Genomic DNA, 20,421 nt, shown 5'->3' on the forward strand with positions numbered 1-20,421 from the left:
GCTGTCTGATTGGCCTTTCGCAAGGATTCCTGGGTAGTTAAAGTGTGTGGAGCCTGCATCTATGCAGAAGACCGCTTCAAGGGTACAAACGGGGCGCTGCTGAGCGCACTTCAGAGCGTTAAAATGCTGAATGGGACGGCCTGCGGACTCGTAGACTCAGCGAGCAAGCGCAATTTAAGTCCACGAGACCGAAAGTCCACATGAAGTGCGCCATTAGTTCAGTGTTAGAAGTTTTTACTTTCACTTTTTGTAGTCAGGGATTAGCAGTAGGCTATTTATGATACATAAATATATATATATGGGTATATTCAGTGTCACTAAAAAATACTGTACATTATAACATTAAAACATTATAAACTAGTTCTACTAACAAATGCATGTAATGTTCAAGTAAAGGCTTATTGCACTATATTTCACTGATCACAAAAATAATTTACAATCATACATTACTACACATCACACTTAAATTTGCAGCATTTCATAAAAGAGCAGGAAATCTTTAATTTCAGCATTTTTTATTTTTTGTCAGTTTACCAACTTGATGCACATTAACCATCTGTTTCTGCCAGAGTAAAATATAAAAAGGTAACTGTAAAATAAAGTTTAATTAAATTCTCATTGTGAGAAATAAAGTTGTAATTATGAAAAATAAAGCAGCAACTGTGAGAAATATCCCTTGTAAAAAACATGACTGAGTCGGCGCAGACCAGAAAACGTATCGGATCCTTTGGATTCTGCACAGAATGCTGTAATATAAAGCGATATGGAGGAGATTAGGTGGAGAAATGGTTAGAGAGACTCGGCATTAGAAACAGCACTGACGAGTGGACAAGGAAACACTGGTGTCAAGTACCAACATAAAGTACAAAATTTTCATAATACACATCCTATGCATATAATTATGTTCGCTACTTTGCTTTAGTTACAGTTTCATATTAAATCTAAAAGGGGAATCTATTAGACTGTGGCTGTCATAAGCTGTCAAATGTGGCTATTGGCTATTTTAAAAAAGGGAATTGTTTGTTCCGTATCATAGTAGCGTGTAACTTGTAGGAATGTGTAGGAATGTGTAAAGCCCAATTTAGTTTCGATCGCGTTTGGCACGTGCACATTATCCAGTGGACCTTGAAAAGAACAGTCCATTAGTTCGCAAACAAAATTTACCTCATGCAGAGTGTCCACTCAGGTTTCTCCAGACGGCATCTGTTCATTTGTTTTGTTTTGTTTTAAAATACTTTATTAATCTTTTTTTTTTTTTTACTGACATGAAACCAGTGAAAGTTCTTCACAACAATAATTTAGTCCTTAATGAATCCACAGGCCTGCAGAACTTTAGAAACAGCAGGTATTAGATCTTTGGCATAGTCATTTAGACGATCATCTCTTATAAGGTCTGTGTTTGTTGGGTATGAAAATTTCATGTGGTACATGCGAGCGATGGAGTTCTTCACTCTTACTGTGTAGGGTCGAAGTTTCACAGTTTGCAGCAGGCCATGTACAGTAGCCTGCAGAACTAGCCGAGGACTCACTATAATCTTGTAATTGTCGTAACTATTAGGAATTCGCTCTATACACTTTAAAATATTCGTTCCCCGTACATTTTTCCATTTGTTTTGTTCATAATCAGCTTTTGCGGTGCAAGGGAATATATTATTCTCAAACTCAAAGCCCACATTAGTGCCGTACGTTTTCTCAAGCTCAGGCAACAGATCCATCCAGTTCTTCACCTTGAGAGGCAGAATGAACTCATCCATGTCATGTAGAGCCACATAGTGACTTTGGTACATGTAACGATAAACACAGTCATTAAGTGCAGGAATTTGCCCGTAGTATTGCAGCTGACCGGGTGATAAATCCTTCCTCCAGCCACTAGACACATTGACGTGCTTTTTAATCGTCCATGGGATGATCTCCACAAATCCTCTTTTCACATAGTAGTCCAGAACCTTCTGTGTGTCTGAATCACAGTTGGTTTTATATATCACCACCCTTTGAGCACCAAGCAGTCTGAACATCTCCATCGCCTGGACTAAACCCAGCACATTCTTGTAGTCATACATGACAGAGATGCAGACTGTAAATGAATACGGGAAGACTGCTGGAATGTCTCTGTTTCTAATGGTTTGGAAGGATGTTATGCTGTTCGAGATCTCACTGGCTGTTAACGCAACATGCGTCGGTGTCGAACACGAGCTATCGATTTGGCATGTGATAGTAGCAGTGCCATACTCAAAACCAAAGTGGTCGTAGTGAATTGTGTATTCGGCAGGTGAAGTCACGTTCCTCCCTTCGCAGCACATCACACACCTGTACGTCACCTTCTCATCACGGAGAACGATGGCAATCATCTTTATCTCTTTCTCTCCGAAACGATGATCCATATAAGAGCCGGTCACATATGTGTGAAGGTTCTCGACTTTAATCCCAGGACCGTCCTTCACTTGAACGCCACATGCTTCAGGAACGTTCTTTACTTGAATGTCAAATGCTTCAGGACCGTCCTTCACTTGAACGTCAAATGCTTCAGGACCGTCCTTCACTTGAACGTCAAATGCTTCAGGACCGTCCTTCACTTGAACGTCAAATGCTTCAGGACCGTCCTTCACATGAACGTCAAATGCTTCAGGACCGTCCTTCACTTGAACGTCAAATGCTTTAGGACCGTCCTTCACATGAACGTCAAATGCTTCAGGACCGTCCTTCACTTGAACGCCACATGCTTTAGGACCGTCCTTCACTTGAACGCCACATGCTTTTGGAGCCGGAGGAATGAAGGATTTGTGGTAGATGGGTTTTTGGAGGAATGGTAACTGTAAAAGCATGAAAAACAAAATGACCAAAAAAAAGATCACCAGTATAATCCTCATTTTAAAAGCGATTGCTTCTGATTCACTCTTCAGTTAGTCATATTCCATCAGGTTTCCCTAGGGAAAAGAAAGAAAACACACATTTTATGGTTGTCTCTAATAAAGCTTTTGGCTTTAATGGACAAATGCACTTGTGGCTGGGATGTGAACTCTTGCACATAATAACCACAACACAAGAAGTCAGACTCAAAGACACACATTTTTGAGTTGTTTTACTGTTTTAAAATGAGCTGAAGCAACACAGTTATTGAATATTTTGTCACAATTTAATTTCATTTAATGAGTTCAGTACACTTCCATAAGTGTTGGGACTCATGAAACATGAACTAACACTCAGCAGTGCATTTGCATGCTTTGCATAGGATTGAAATAGGAGGGTAAGTGTTGAAACTGGGTTATATTTAAGCGTATATTTGAGTGTTTGTGGTTAGGTTGTGGGATTATTTATTGATTATTTTTATGTTATCAAATGATTAGCCACATACACGCCAAACTGCACACAGATGTGAAAATGTAAAACACTACTATCTTGTGTCTTTTGCTTGTTCAGTGTGCAGTGGAGCGTGCAGGAGTTTGTCACACGTATGTGCACAAATACACTGTATATAGAGTATGTATGCACAATTGATGAATTTTACAGTTATTGAACTGATCTGAATCAACACTGAAGTGACGAGCTGAATAATTACACTTTTGTCTTGTTGGAGCTGCTTTATAGCAGAATTTGAATTTGTTACTATTGTGAATCTGCTGCAAAACTATCTATATTGTAGCTTGTATGCACATATATATATATACAATACAATATATATACAATATAGATTGTTTCATATGTATATATATATATTGTGTATATATTCTGAGATAACAACCAGCTGGATGTACATTATCCTTTATACATAAGGGATAATGTACATCCAGCCGGTTGTTATCTGAGAATAATATTTGCAAGCAAGGATCAAAGAGAGCAAAGGCATGGAAGGAGAGCAAGGGGCCATGGCAGAGGGGCCCGAGGAAGAGGATTCTGAGGGAGATAAGTCTGAGGAAGAGGAGTCCGAGGAAGATGAGTCCGAGGAAGAGAAGTCCAAGGAAGAGAAGTCCGAGGGAGATGAGTCCGAGGAAGAGAAGTCCAAGGAAGAGAAGTCCGAGGAAGAGAAGTCCGAGGGAGATGAGTCCGAGGAAGATGAGTCCGAGGAAGAGAAGTCCGAGGGAGATGAGTCCGAGGAAGAGGAGTCCGAGGAAGAGAAGTCCGAGGAAGATGAGTCAGAGGAAGATGAGTCCGAGGAAGAGAAGTCCAAGAAAGATGAGTCCGAGGAAGAGGAGTCCGAGGAAGAGAAGTCCAAGGAAGAGAAGTCCGAGGGAAATAAGTCTGAGGAAGAGGTGTCCGAGGAAGATGAGTCCGAGGAAGAGGAGTCCGAGGAAGATGAGTCCGAGGAAGAGGAGTCCGAGGAAGATGAGTCAGAGGAAGATGAGTCAGAGGAAGATGAGTCAGAGGAAGATGAGTACGAGGAAGATGAGTCAGAGGAAGATGAGTACGAGGAAGAGAAGTCCGAGGAAGATGAGTTTGAGGAAGATGAGTCATATGAAGATGAGTCCGAGGACGAAGAGTCATAGGAAGATGAGTCCGAGGAAGAGGAGTCCGAAGAAGAGGAGTTTGAGGAAGATGAGTCATAGGAAGATGAGTCCGAGGAGGAGGAGTCAGAGGAAGAGGAGTTTGAGGAAGATGAGTCATATGAAGATGAGTCAGAGGAAGATGAGTTTGAGGAAGATGAGTTTGAGGAAGATGAGTCATAGGAAGATGAGTTTGAGGAAGATGAGTCATAGGAAGATGGGTCCGAGGAGGAGGAGTCAGAGGAAGAGGAGTTTGCATGCGTGGTGAAGGAGCCGCAGCAAGAGGACAAACTAGAGCTCAAGTTTCAAATTCAATTTGAGCAACAATTATTGACCATGTTATCAGTCATGGCTTGTCCTTTAGAGAGGCTGAACAAAGGTTCCAGCCCATTCTGAGTCGGAGCACTGTGGCATCCATTGAAAGGCTTTTTTTGGAATGAGAACAGGTAAGTCACAATGTTACTGTATACCACTGTGTATTTCAGCTTTACTGTTGCCCTTTTAGCAGAACAAACTGTGTCTACAGTAATGCAGACGTTTCATCAATCCCATTTATGTGACTGTCATAATGTCTATTTTGAAATGCTTTTTGCTTTTACTTTATAGAATTCACACACTACCACACACTGGTGGCAGAGGAAAGATCTTTAGTGTTGAACAGGAGTCTGCCATTGTTGATATGGTTTGAGGCTGAAGGGGCACATCACAGATTCATTTAAGTGGATGAAGCCGGATTCAACCTCTGTAAAGTGAGACAATACAGAATGGAGGTATTTCCATTGGTGCATTGCAAGGGAAAACATTCAATGCGATGTTGATGAAAACGTGGCATAATTGTCAGGAATGAATGGACTAAATGTGAAGTATGTGAAGAAATGTGAAGAAATGTGAATGTAATTATATATATATATATATATATATATATATATATATATATATATATATATATATGCACAGTACTGTGCAAAAGTCTTAGGCACTGGATTATTACAATTAATGGCAATAAGAATGTTTGGAAATGTAAACTGATATTTCCTACTGACACACTACAGCAAAATATATAAATAACTGACTTAAAACCTTTTTTTTGGGGGGGGGGGGATATTAACATGCCTAAGACTTTTGCACAGTACTGTATATATATGTATATATATGTATGTATATATATGTATATATTTTTTATTTCCACCTACAAGTTCCCTTCGCTACAATCAATGCTGCGCTGATCAGCGCATTGGGAACGTCTTTAACGTGACCAGCTGTAAATATGTGTGCAACACATCAATGAAATTTACCCGGAACTTTTATAGCCTCGGGCTGTGACGTCATCAGAACGTGCACGCGCCGCAAGGCTATAAATAGATGAGCCACAGCTGCATCAACAGGTCTTTTGTCTTCAGACCATTCTGTGCATGTGTGCTTCACAAGCTGTTCAATTCTCTCTTTCTCTCTCTTTGCTGGATCTGTCCACGGATCTGTCTCTCCGTGCGACCAAGCAAACGGGCCGTGCTATCGGCTGCTCTATGTCTGCTTTGGTTAGCACGTAGAGGCACCTGTGGCTAAACCTGTGGTCTCACCTTCCAGCCTGTTTGGCGACTTGGTTAACATGGTTGTCATCAGGTTTTGGGAGGTGAAAAAACACGAGGAAGCTTTCGTGCAATTTCTTCCTCGCCACACTCAGGGGGAGTCGGCTACCCAGTCCCTCCCTGGTCCTTCAAGAAGAGAGGCACTAATGCAGAGTGTGGCAAGGCGTGCTCCCCCTCGTAAAGATTGGGGACCGGCTCGTCGCACTCAGCAGCCTCCAAGGCAAGACCTCAGGACCATCATCTCTAAAAAGATGAAGTCCTGATGGTTTTGCGCCCAGCCCTGTGGGGATAGCTCCCCTCGGGACGGGGCACACAAAACATCTTCTCGCCCCTTCCCGATATCCCCACGAAACCTCTGTACCATCCAACATCCCCTCAATGGGAAGTATCAAAACATTTCAGAGAGTCTGGCAGCCTGGAAACTTCTGCCAGGCATTTCTGCGTGGGTGCTAAGCACAGTAGAAATAGGATACAGAATCCAATTTATTCGCCATCCTTCGCGTTTCAACGACGTGGTCTCCACTTCCTTGAAGCCAGAGCTGGCGCATGTACTGTCACAAGAGCTACAATCTCTTCTGGTCAGAGAAGCCATAGAACATGTTCCTCTTCCAGAGAGAGAGAGTCAGGCTAATACAGCAGATACTTCCTCGTTCCCAAAAAGGATGGGGGTTTGCGTCCAATCTTAGATCTTACCGCCCAAAATGGCATCCTTTTACAAATGTGTAATTATCTTAAAAACTGTTAATGATAGAGAGATGCGGTCTTTTTTGCCGTCTTCCTCAGATTCCGCTGAAAACAATGGTATATGGTATACACACTTCCTTGTTGCGTAATACCACTGCGTATAAGGCCAATGAAATCGATGTTGTTAGGAATATTCCACACGCAAAGACCAATGGAAAAATTGCCGCTGGGAGGAATATTTTTCTTACCCAATCAGAAGAAGGTTACCATGACTTATTCTAGCTAATCAGAGGACTCTGTAGCCTTGCAAGGGGTGGGACTATAGTAAGTGATATGATGCAAACAGCCGCGTCGAGTGGAGAAGGAGAGAGACAGAGAGCGAACGGATCAGCGTATTACACACAGAGATTTATATGAGAGAGAGAGAGACAGAACGATTATAATATTTATATATATTAGCAATATTTAATATTTATAGCATATTAGCAATTATAGCATTATTATTTTATAGTTTTAGCACTTGTATGATGGCAAGCAGTAAAAGATTTACCTCAGAACAAGCTCTGGAACAATTACTGGAAAGTGACGTGGAGAAATCCGAAGCTGACAGCTTTTTGAAAAAATGCTGCATATAAAGTTCATTATTTCATTGTTCTTTACACTTTTGATTGAACAATTACAAATATCTGTCAAGCAAAGGGTTTGAAATATATATTTTTTGTTCAAAAACTGTTCACTATTGTTTTGTGAGGTGTGATTTTCAGTAATATTTGACTAAAATAAAATTTTCGTTTTTGAAATTCTCTAGGTTATTGTACATTTTTTACTAATACTTCCTTTATAAACACATTAGATGCATTCTTATGTTAGATTAGGGTCTTCTGAATCCATAGATACCAAACACATGGTGTTCCATCTCCATTAAATATGGTTTATAAGCCCAAATGTAAAAATAGAGAAAACGGACCAAAAAGTGCTTAGTCCCCAGAGGGTTAAACCGTACAGTCAAAGCGCTCAAGTTCAAGATGTTAACTGTCAAGACGATCGTGTCGCAAACTCAACATCACGATCGGTTTGTCACGATCGATCTCAAGGACTCATACTTTCATATGTAAATATTGCCACAACACAGGAGGTTCCTGAGGTTCGCTTTCAGGAGCGAAGTGTTCCAATTTCGGTTTCTTCCGTTCGGCCTAGCCTTGTCACCCCGCACATACACATACTCCATTGCGACTCCAGGGCACAATCGCAAGAGCTGGCACTTCAACACAGAAATATCGTGTTACCTCATCTAGTTTCTCTGGGATTGAGACTTAACGCCAAGAAAAACGCTCTCTCTCTTGAGAACGACTTACTTGGGGATCGTATGGGATTCGATCATGATGCTGGCACAACCGTCTCCCGCTCGAATCGAGACCATTCAGCATACCCTGAGCAAAGTCAGGCTAGGCCAAGATTGCACTGTTCATCAGTATCAGAGAATGTTCAGGTGGTCTCATCAATGGTCTCATGGCTTCAGCATCCACGGTGATCCCTTTGGGCCTGTTGCACATGAGACCGTCCCAGTTGTGGCTCAAAGCCAGGGGATTTCATCCAAGGGCCAATCCCCAAAGGCAAATAAGGGTTACGCACCGCTGGCTTCATACCCTCTCTATGTGGCTCAGACCCTGGTTCCTCGCCTTGGGTCCCACTCTAGGGGCGCCTTGTCGTCGCAGACTGCTAATGACAGACACCTCCCTATTGGCCTGGGGAGCGGTCTTGTGGTCGTCCAGCTCATGGGGAATGGGAGGGTCATCAGCTCGAATGGCACATCAACTTCCCGAGTTGATGGCTGAATTTCTGGCCCTGAAATACTTCCTCCATCAGTTGAGAGACTGTCATGTCCTAATGCAAGTGGACAACACAGCAGCAGTCTCTTACATAAATCATCAGGGAGGTCTGCATTTGTACAACCTGAACAAGATAGCGAGGCAGATCTTTCTTTGGGCTCAGGACAAGTTCCTGTCATTCAGAGCAGTGTACATCCCTGGACACCTGAATGTGGGAGCAGATTTACTGTCCAGACAGAAACTACCGACCGGAGAGTGGAAACTCCACCCCGAGGTAGTGAAACAGATCTGGTCAAGATTTTACGAAGCAGAGGTGGACCTCTTCGCCTCCCAACCTACAGCACAATGTCCCCTGTACTTCTCTCTGATTCACCCAGTCACCCGGGGTGTGGATGGCACACACATGGCCCAAAATGCGCCTGTCAGCGTTTCCTCCAGTTTCTCTGCTCCCAGGAGTTCTAGCCAGAGGGACCTTCTGTCTCAAGCGCAGGGGATGATATTTCATCCACGGCCCGACCTGTGGAACCTTCATGTTTGGCCCCTGATGGGTATTGCCTTCTGCCCTCCACCGTTCACAACGTCGGATCCAGAGGTGGGTAGTAACGAAGTACATTTACTTCGTTACATTTACTTGAGTACTTTTTTAGAAAAATTGTACTTTTAAGAGTAGATTTGAATGTGGGTACTTTTTACTTTAACTCGAGTACATTTCTAATGAAAAAACTGTACTTTTACTTCGTTACATTGGGCGACGTTCCTCTCGTTACTTTATTTTAATGCAATATGTGTTGTTAAATGCGTAGTTTATTCCAAGCGCGCTGTATCTTTTTTTCTGGACTTGAGCGATGCTCAATTCACAAATGAATCACTCTTTTGAGTCGATTCTGTTCAAAGACTTCATCAAACAGTTGGCAGATCTGTCTAAATCGGTTCGCGAATCAGTTTGAATGATTCAGTTCCTGATTCTGTTCAGTTCCTGCACGCACTGAATCGTCTGAAGCGATTTCAATTCACACTGGACTCGGAGTCGTAACAGGAAGATTTAAGCACATCAAGAGCGTTAGATGAAGTGGCAGTGGACCTACAGTACAGTCAAGTGAGAGCAAATCTTCAAATGCATCATATTTTTGCCAGCGATGAAGATCTTTATTAGTTGAACATCTTCGTAAGCTGTCTGTGAATGAATGATTCCACAGGAGTCAGGACGATATATTCGATTTCATTTCACTCAGGTAATACATTTTACAACCAAACAGATTATTACGCCACGATACTAGAAAGTATGACATTACCCGTTTTTTGGACATATAGGCCTACATTAATTTATAAAATAAAGCTACCATTGTTCACAGTTTATGAACACCCGCCATCCCGCGGTATTGTGTGTATTGTTGCGCAGTGGCGTGCGAACTCGACTTGAAAACGAATGCCTTTGCCTGCCGTAGACAGTTAACCAGTTTAAACATGCTTGCAGAAATATACATTTGATTATATTTTGGAGAACAGTCAGAAGAAGATCCGTCGATGTACTTTTATTTGTTTTGTTTTTTTTTGTGTTCAGGGGCCCGTTCTTCGTACGTTGCTTATTACATCCGAGATCAAATGACACATCCAAGATGATATCATCGTGCGAGTCATGATCTGGCTTACTCGGTTCTTCGAACACACTTGCCGGATATGATTAGTATCGCTGGATTGAGTTATCTGAGATAATTGCGCGTTCATGCGCTGGTTAAAAGGGGATATGTATCGATAGTAGAAACATTGATCAGCAACGCTGCTATTGGCTGCTCAGCGTGGCCAAAGAGCGGGCTCAGTTTTTCTCCTCAGCAGAGCAAGAACTAATAGTCGAAGTTTATTCGGAATTTTAATGTTTAATCAAAACGCCCGGGAACACCTCAAAGTCTGCAAAAGCCAGAAGAGAGGGCTGGCAAAAAGTAGCAGACAATATAAATCCATTAGAAGTGGCCATGTTAGATGTTTTTATCACTTTAGCCTATATTTTTGTATTTTAATAATTGCATAATTACTTTGTTCATTGTAATGTCAGTCACCATACTAGAACATGGGAACAAATAAAAATGAAGTACAAAAATATTCTACATAATGGTAATTTTTAGTTATATTATAGTCTCTTTTATAAAAGGCACTGTTAAATAAATGGTGTTCTGTTTATAAAAGCAACCAAGAAAAAGGCTGAGAAAAAAATAGAAAAGATCTTAGTAGCCTACACTGTAAAATAATTTTTGCTGCATTAAATTAAGGCTGTATAGTCATTTCAACTGTTAAATCTTGAGTAATGATGAATTGCTTTGACTTGTGAAAGTGAAAACTGATAAACTTATGTTAATGTAAAAATATTTTGCCATGAGTTATTGATCACATTTTTCCTGAGTGTAGTTCATTGTAATGACATTGTGTTTTCCTCTTTTGTGCACTTTTACATAATACACCAACACTTGTATCTGTTCCCAAGAAAGTGGTGGCTGAAATATGTGCAGTAAGTGGAAAGAAAGTATAAGACTTTGTAATGTCCATTTGTTTCCATTGCATTGCAAAGTGAATAAACCCATTACTGTTATATGGAGGAACTAGCCTACCTGCAAGTGCATAAATAACTTTACTTAATTTATACTTGTATGCTTTATGGCTGCAATATAAGTTGCAGGATTCCACATCTACAGAAAGGCCTACAGAAGAGTCTGCACAGACAGAGGAGACAGAGGCCTACAGGTGGGCAGTGGATAGACAACTTTTCCTTTTTATTTGTTGCATGAGGCATGTGTCTAATATCTGTTGTTGCAGGCACTTGACCACTGGCTTTTCTTTACAAAGAACAATTGAAATAAAACTTAAGGAACTAAGCATATTTGTCTTTTATTAAACATTTAATGAAAAGTCTTTTTTTTTTTTTTTTTTGCAATGTTGTGTAATATGCAGTGTTTCCCCTAGAAATTTTTCCAGCAGCGGTGCTGTTACGTTTTATTACTGCGACTTTCTTGACTTTAAAATGTATATTTTAAATTGAAAAACATCATATGTGTAATTCAGGGCACAATTCAAACGAGATCAAAATATTTGTTGTCTCTCGCCGTTGAGGTCCCATGGCTGTCGACCGGAAGGGGAGGGACTTAGGCTCTCTATTTAGGCGGTCTCTGACGTGCCAGGGTGGAAAGTGCCCTGATTGGTTCAAGCGTCTGAGCAGCCTCGCCATAGGTTCGTGCAGCATTTGCTGCAGCACAGCCAATGACCGCTCTAGACACTCATGTGTCTGCTATGCAACTTTACTGCGTCACAAAAAAATTGGCTTCAATATTCTCGAGAAAAGGAGTTTTTCCGTAATACGAGACCTCTCGGAACACAAATTTAATTGAGAAAGGTCATAACACTTGTATATTGTTACTGTTAGTTTAACTGATTTTATTGTTCTCATTTGTAAGTCGCTTTGAATAAAAGCGTCTGCTATATGAATAAATGTAATTAATATAAAAGTCATTAGGTGTCGCACCGCTGCTCCTTCAGCTGTTTATGAAAAGTCACGACTCTGCAGAGCTGTCTGCTCTAACGTTACTGAACTCAAGCAAAATGTCATCCGCTCCCTCGAGCAACTAGAACAGTGACAAGACGTCGTCACTCGCGAAGTCATGGCAACCAAATAACAACAGTATATTGTATATAATATATTATAATATATATAATATATTTGCCTATAGGGAAAGTGACAAACAGCGACGAAAGCCGTGACATGAAATCCGCACTCACGGGTCCCGTGAAATATGACAGCTAACGTACAGCTTATTGGAAAATACATAGCATTGTGGACACTGAATTTGATTAATTTAACTTAACGTTACTGTTTATCAGACCCCAGACGACACAAGAAATGTTTATGTTCACAAGGTATGGTTTCAATGTAACTTAGACGGTATAACTAACATTAGCAGAAGCCCGCACTTTTGAGTTTGACGTTCAAATAGGCGGCATTAGTTGTCTGAACCGACTCAAACAGTGATTAAAATGCCGAAACTTAATTTTCATTATATAAGAGGATGGCAGACACACACACATGAGACCAAAATTGGCAAAATGCAAACTTAATAATGCACAGCTAGCTAGAAGCTAGCGCTAAACCATTAAGTGAACATTCTAAAGTTGTCCTAATATCAAACAACGTCATTACAATCATTAGTATACAGTGATTTAAAAAACAATGTTTACTGTGAATGTCGCAATATATCAATAAATCAATATACTTACTCAAAAGAGGGTTCAACACAACCGTGTCACAGCAAAAATATTCTCGACTGATATTGGCTCTTGGTGACGTGCTGTAGTCCAACCGTTGCAGTAAAAGGTGCGTCCGTGTCCGAGCTTCCGACATGGGTCCGCTCAGGACCCGCTGTTTGACAGTAGAATTTACGGAGCCTCCCGGAGGCGGAGCTGATCCTCTGGGCGTTGCCAAAACGAATTTGACAGTCACGCGGGTTTGGCGACTTGAACGCGGATCCGCATAGAGCTGTTAAGTCCCGCCCCTTCCGCTAAACCCACTGGACCTCTAGGTTGAAAAATCGTCAATGCAAGTGAATGGGAGAAAATAATTACTTTCTGGTCCCGTTTGAATTGTGCCATGAATGTGAACATATGTTGTCTGTGATTTTTTTATACAATTTTTCATGTTACGAGTTTGACAGTATATGGTATGATTCTTCGGCTAGCAGTTGTGGAAAAGACATAACGAGAAAGACTACATGTCGCCTATGTGACGTGACCCCATAAAGTTGACTTACCCGTGGTTTTCGCCAACCTCAACGATTTTGTCCTCTCCCTGAAAGAAGGCGGTGAAGTGCACCAAAGACACAGCCATGTTTAGCGGGATCCGTGAGCTAGTGTCCGTGTGCGAGTGCTGGTGACGTTTCAAATGCGTCGAAAGCAGCGAAGAGTTGTAGTCCACAAAGTGCTCTCACACAAAGTCTAACCGTATCAAACTTCTACCCGCTAAATTGTAGCATTCTTTACACGAAAAATTATATAAAAAATTCACAGACAACATATGTTCACATTCATGGCACAATTCAAACGGGACCAGAAAATAATTATTTTCTCCCATTCACTTGCATTGACGATTTTTCAACCTAGAGGTCCAGTGGGGTTAGCGGAAGGGGCGGGACTTACCAGCTCAGGAGTCTCCAGCTGTGTGGGTAAGATCAGAAACGGTCACTGTTGTTCTCACTTCGCTATTTGTTTGAGTATTCTCAGGAACATTTACATTAAAGGGGACATATCATGCTAAATGCACTTTTTTAGCCCTTAAATGCAATTTGTTGTATATTTGGAGTGTTTAGAAGTACAGAAAAGATGAAATTATTCTCTTCAGGTGCTTCGTTGATATCTTTATATTCTGTTTTGGTCATATTTTTCAACCTGTTCAGATTTTTCTGTTATCTATGACGTTTCGTGAACTATCACGTCACAGTATTTGCAGCGGAACTGCCAAATAAGGACATTGACTTCCAGCCCAATACTTCGAGCAATCCGCCATTATTATTTCTCGCTGCAATTTTGTAGTCCAAGCTAAAGGATGCAGAAGTTACGAGAGGGTAAGTTAAAATGATCGGTTGTTGGATGTAGTAACCCACACGCTTCATTACACCGTCTAATGTAGATGAACTGCCGTGCTTGTGGCACATGTTTAACTGAAAGAACGAGCAGAGAGAGAGACCCGGTCTCGCGCGCGCTCGCACTCTCTCTCGGAGCCCGGCGAAAGTGTAAACAAGACTTCACCGTCTCCAAACTAGACGCTGTCTTGCTCTCTCTCCCTCGCACATATTAATCAAAATAAATCGACACGGTGGTAAAAGGTCGGAAGACCAAAGTTTCATGTATAAATACAGTACACACCATTGCGATACATCCATATGAAGATGTTGTTCTGCAGGTTCGTCGTCTTCATTTTCATTTCGCTCTGGCTCCAACTCTGGCTCGACCATGTAAGGCTGGCTGGACAAGTCTTCCGTTGTTGACATTTTGTTAATAACGTGTGAATAAAAAGTTTCTGTGCCGCAAGATAATCCTATCTCTGCTATCAGACTACAAAAATGGCCGAACGGGGTGGAGTTGAACCTCTGCAACCTGGAGAGGGGGCGGGGTATGAAGTGTCTCAATTGTATTTAAAGAGACCGCACCAAAACGAGTTGATCTCAGAAGCACCTCAGAAAAGGGGTAAAAAAGGGGCCTGTGGAGCTATAATAATGAGGAATTCAGACCCAAGCATTGCAGTTCCGTTTTATATAGACCACAAATGTATGATTTATATGTAAAAAGGAACAATTTAAAAGCATGATATGTCTCCTTTAAAGGGGGGGTGAAATGCTCATTTTCACTCAATCTCCTGTTAATCTTGAGTACCTATAGAGTAATATTGCATCCTTCATATCTCCAAAAAGTCTTTTGTTTTATTAAATTTTTAACAGAAAGATAGACTGTACCGAGTCTTTCCGGAAAAAACGAGCGGCTGGGGGCGGGCCCTGTGGGCGAAGCTTAGCTGTGCTAACGCGCCAAGCTAGTGACAACCAAGCGTGCCGCACAAGCCCTGAAAAGTGAAGCCAAAACGTCTCGATCGCCCCCCGGTGACTGGTCCTAGTATAGGTCATAAGCCCCGCCTCCCCGTGTTATTCAACGGGATGTGAGACCAACTAAACAATTAAATTACACTTCAAATACCTTTTTCCAAAGGTGGTTTCTTTCATTTGCTGTCATTTTTATCACGCTGATGTAAGTTCAAGTGTCTGTTTCAAAAATAAGTTGTTTTTTAGTTAGTTACGTGATGCGGTGGTGTAACGTCATGATTGACAAGTTCTCCGAGCGAAGTAGTCACTGAAGCACCAACGGACATTTTTTCGGGATCGTCGGAGGACTGAGGAGATTGTATTTACTTTATTTTAACAAGCCTCTTGTCGTACTGCAATCAATTTTTAAAAAAGTGTGCAGAATGCACTTTCCCTGAGGCGAGTGAGGGCGGAGCGTTGATTTCGCGGCTTTACTTCCTGCTCACGACTGCGCAGGTCTGGTCCCGAGATCGCTACTGCGCAGACTCAAGTTCCAATATGTCAGCGCCATATCGGGACACTGGCGGCTTCAGTTCTCATCAATGGAAGAGAGCGAAGGGGCGTCGTCCATCTTTTTTTACAGTCTATGGTGACAACACACAGAGACATTTGTTCAACAAACAGTTTTACTCACCGTCCGGTTCCAACGCACGACCGCGAACCTTTATCATTGTGACTGCTCGATCCTTAAGCATTAGACGATCTGCAAATCCGTCGATATGGGCTTTGTTTATAAAACAATCATTGTCGAAATGCAGGGAACAAACAGTCTAACAGTTACACAACTCCGTTTATGCTCAGGAAAACAAACTCCATCCACGGGTTCCTTAACGCTGGGTTCTTTGGGAATCTGTGCAGGGTTGTCTTGCCCTGGCAACCAAAAACACACTTATTTGGTGACATTGACTTCCCAAAAGCCGGGCCGGGCGCTTTGATGGCGAACTGCTTTCACTCTCTTGCTCTAGTCTACGAGTGTGCGCGCGGCCGCGATCTTACCGGAGAAGTGCCCTTAGGACCCATATAAGGAAATTCCGCCCTATCTTACGTAAGACAGAGCCATACTCGAAAAAAACTTTCCGAAACTTGTGACAAACCGGAAGGAGTATTTTTGGAACAAAAATACTCCTTCAAACGTACAACTTAGTTTTTGAAACTTTGTCCATGTTTAGCATGGGAATCCAACTCTTTACCAGTGTAAAAAACTCAGTATGCATGAAATAGCATTTCACCCCCCCTTTAACTTCTGAAACTCTTACCTCAGGAAGTCGCTCAATCTCACCCCGAACTCCTTGGGTAAGCACAAATTGAGAAGTAACATGAATTTCTGATCCCGAAACATTGCCTTCAGCTTCGCGTTCTTTATGTGGGCACGCATGTCGTTTATGCCCAACATCACCGCATTCAAAACAATTCATATTACCGGTTGTTGCATAAACCATATACGGTTTCCCTTCATGTTTAACGCGAAAAGATATATCCAGCGTTCTCTCCGGAGAATCTAAAACCATGTTGACATTTCTCCTGAACGACATCACATGTTTTAGAGCCGGGTGTTTGCACCCTAGAGAAATCATTTTAAACGGACTAACAATTTTTCCAAAGCGAACTAGCTCACGCTCCAACGTGTCATTTATTATGAACGGCCTGAGACACCATCCCTCCGCACAAACACTCGCCATAACAGCAACAATAAATGAAAAATAAACACTTTCCAAACCATGCAGAAACAAGTTGAAAAGGGAAAAAAAGATAAAGGGGAAAAAGAGAAAAATAGGTGAAAGTCCACCACTCAATCTTCGCTCCCCCAACACCACTTTCGCACGTGCAAACTCCCAGAATTCCAGAGAGAGAGAGAGAGAGAAAGAGAGACCTGGTCAAACCTCACATTTACAGTTGTGAAGACCAGCGAGTTTCACATTCCTTCCTGTCTAAGATCAAAAACGAGCAGATTTTACCCTTCTGTCTGAGATCAGTTTCACAAGCGCCTTCGTTAATTTCACTCAGCTCACATTTAGTGCCAGAGTTTAATTTACAGGTTTGCCTATATGATAACAACTAATTAAAATTAAATATATACACAACTGTTCAAAAGTTTGGGGTTGGTGAGTTTTTGAAAGGAGTCTCTTCTTCTCAACAAGGCTGCATTTATGGGATAAAAACAGCAACAATTTAAAACTGTTTTGTATGTGAAAATATAGTAAATTGTAATTTATTCCTGTGATCAAAGCTGAATTTTCAGCATCATTACTCCAGTCTTCAGTGTCACATGATCCTTCAGAAATCATTATGATGATTTGATGCTCAAGAAACATTTATGATTATTATCAATGTTGAAAACAGTTGTACTGCTTCAGATTTGTATATAGTCAACAGATGTGCATGATCTCTATTCTGACCAGGCCAGCATTTCTCACCAAGGAGCACAACACCAGTCCCAGGTTTCCAGAAGGCCTTTATGTGGTATAATTGTCCTTTTCTAAGCTTCTTTTATAGCGAAAAGGCCATCGTTGTGCAATCTCCTCCATCTTCCCTATTTTGCCTTTTGACACGAGTCTCAAAAGAAGTTATTCAGGCCTGCTGTGCACAATACCTGCAATTAAATCGGCACACACACTGAGAGTTTGAGTTCAGAATAAAAGACACAAGAGAATGTTGCATTAGTGTCTGATATCTAAAACAGTGCTTTCAAAGCCTAGTGTAGTATTTTGTACAAAGACAATAGGCTTTAATCTGGCTCACTCGCACTGTGTTGGAAAAAAATAAAACCTTTGCTTTCAGTTGTGCATATCCATGCCCAAATAACTGTTGCTGTCTTTATCAGTCACAAAAGAACGAGTGCTCATAGCAGGATTGTATGAGGTGTTGACGCTCCACTCTGATAAGACTTCCTTGTGTGTTAAAGGAACAGTGCTGTCTTTTGACCATACTAATATTTGAAGTGTCTTATTTCACAAGAGTTGATGTGGTGAGAACTGCTTTTATCATAGTAGTGTGTAACTTGTAGGAATGTGTAAAGGCCAATTTATTTTCAATCGCATTTGGCATGTGCGCACCTTGAAAAGAACGGTCCACTAGATAGTACGCAAAAATATTTACCTCATGCAGACTGTCAGGTTTTCCTGACCGTTCAGGTTTCTCCAGACAGCATCTGTTCACTTGTTTTGTTTTTTAAACTTACTTTATTCTTTTTTTTTTTACAGACATGAAACCAGTGACATTATTCGTGACAATTTAGTCCTCAATGAATCCACAGTCCAGCAGAACATTAGAAACAGCAGGTATTAGATCTTCGGCATAGTCATTCAGACGATTATCTCTTATAAGGCTTGTGTTTGTTGGGTATAATTTTATGTGGTACATGTGAGCGATGGAGTTCTTCACTCTTACTGTGTAGGGTCGAGGTTTCACAGTTTCCAGCAGGCCATGTACAGAAGTCTTCTCAACTAGCTGAGGATTCACTATAATCTTGAAATTGTCAAAACTATTCATGGGAACTTGCTCTATACAATTTAAAATATTCATTCCCTGTACATTTTTCCATTTGTTTTGTTCATAATCAGCTTTTGTGGTGCAAGGGAATATATTATTATTAAACTCAAAGCCCACATTAGTGCCGTACATGTTCTCAAGCTCAGGCAACAGATCCATCCAGGTCTTCACCTTGAGAGGCAGAATGAACTCATCCATGTCATGTAGAGCCACATAGTGACTTTGGTACATGTAACGATAAACACAGTCATTAAGTGCAGGAATTTGCCCGTAGTAATGCAGCTGACCGGGTGATAAATCCTTCCTCCAGCCACTAGACACATTGATGTGCTTTTTAACCGTCCATGGGATGATCTCCACAAATCCGCTTTTCACATAGTAGTCCAGAACCTTCTGTGTGTCTGAATCACAGCTGGTTTTATATATCACCACCCTTTGAGCACCAAGCAGTCTGAACATCTCCATCGCCTGGACTAAACCCAGCACATTCTTGTAGTCAAACATGGTAGAGATGCAGACTGTAAATGAATACGGGAAGACTGCTGGAACGTCTCTGTTTCTAATGGTTTGGAAGGATGTTATGCTGTTCGAGATCTCACTGGCTGTTAACGCAACATGCGTCGGTGTCGAACACGAGCTATCGATTTGGCATGTGATAGTAGCAGTGCCATACTCAAAACCAAAGTGGTCGGAGTGAATTTTGTATTTGGCAGGTGAAGTCACGTTCCTCCCTTCACAGCACATCACACACCTGTACGTCACCTTCTCATCACGGAGAACGATGGCAATCATCTTTATCTCTTTATCTCTGAAACGATGATCCATATAAGAGCCGGTCACATATGTGTGAAGGTTCCCGACTTTAATACCAGGACCGTCCTTCACTTGAACGCCACATGCTTCAGGACCATCCTTCACTTGAACGCCAAATGTTTCAGGACTGTCCTTCACTTGAACGTCAAATGCTTCAGGACCGTCCTTCACTTGAACGCCTAATGCTTCAGGACCGTCCTTCACTTGAACGCCAAATGCTTTCGGAGCCGGAGGAATGAAGGATTTGTGGGAGACGGGTTGGTTTTGGAAAAATGGTAAAAAAACATTTTTTACAACAAGCATGAAAAACAAAATGACCAAAAAAGAGATCACCAGTATAATCCTCATTTTAAAAGCGATTGCTTCTGATTCAGTCTTCAGTTAGTCATATTCCATCAGGTTTCCCTAGGGAAAAGAAAGAAAACACAATTTATTTTGGTTGTCTCTAATAAAGCTTTTGGCTTTAATGGACAAATGCACTTGTGGCTGGGATGTGAACTCTTGCACATAATAACCACAACACAAGAAGTCAGACTCAAAGACACACATTTTTGTACCGAGACAGCTCTCATTAGAGTCACAAATGATTTGCTCTTATGATCCGATTGTGGTTGTATCTCTGTATTAGTGTTACTCGATCTTAGTGCTGCATTTGACACTATTGACCACAACATTCTTTTAAATAGAATTGAAAATTATGTTGGCATTAGTGGAATTGCATTAGCATGGTTTAAATCATACTTATCTGACCGTTATCAGTTTGTAGCAGTAAATGAAGAGATGTCTCATCGATCACAAGTTCAGTATGGTGTACCACAAGTCTCAGTACTAGGACCGCTGCTGTTCACTCTGTACATGCTACCATTAGGAGATATCATTAGGAAGCATGGAATTAGCTTTCACTGTTATGCCAATGATACTCAGCTCTATATTTCTT

At 41.4% G+C, this 20,421-nt stretch overlaps 1 protein-coding gene across 3 annotated transcripts in view; it reads right to left on the bottom strand.

The window, feature by feature from the left end:
- Window positions 1-212: 212 nt before the first annotated feature.
- Window positions 213-20,421, bottom strand: part of LOC307159773 (uncharacterized protein) — a 34,003-nt gene continuing 13,794 nt past the window's right edge. For 2 of the 3 annotated variants that reach the window (XM_079873366.1, XM_079873367.1), the window contains one exon: window positions 18,379-19,889. In XM_079873366.1, coding sequence (XP_079729492.1) covers window positions 18,414-19,832 — 1,419 coding nt within the window. In that variant the 5' untranslated portion in view covers window positions 19,833-19,889 and the 3' untranslated portion in view covers window positions 18,379-18,413. Of the gene's footprint in view, window positions 2,925-18,378; window positions 19,890-20,421 lie in introns of those variants that run through there. The other variant, XM_079873365.1, reaches the window with a different exon arrangement.

This window comes from Squalius cephalus (assembly GCF_949319135.1).
Source record: "Squalius cephalus genome assembly, chromosome: 6".
NCBI lineage: Eukaryota > Metazoa > Chordata > Actinopteri > Cypriniformes > Leuciscidae > Squalius > Squalius cephalus.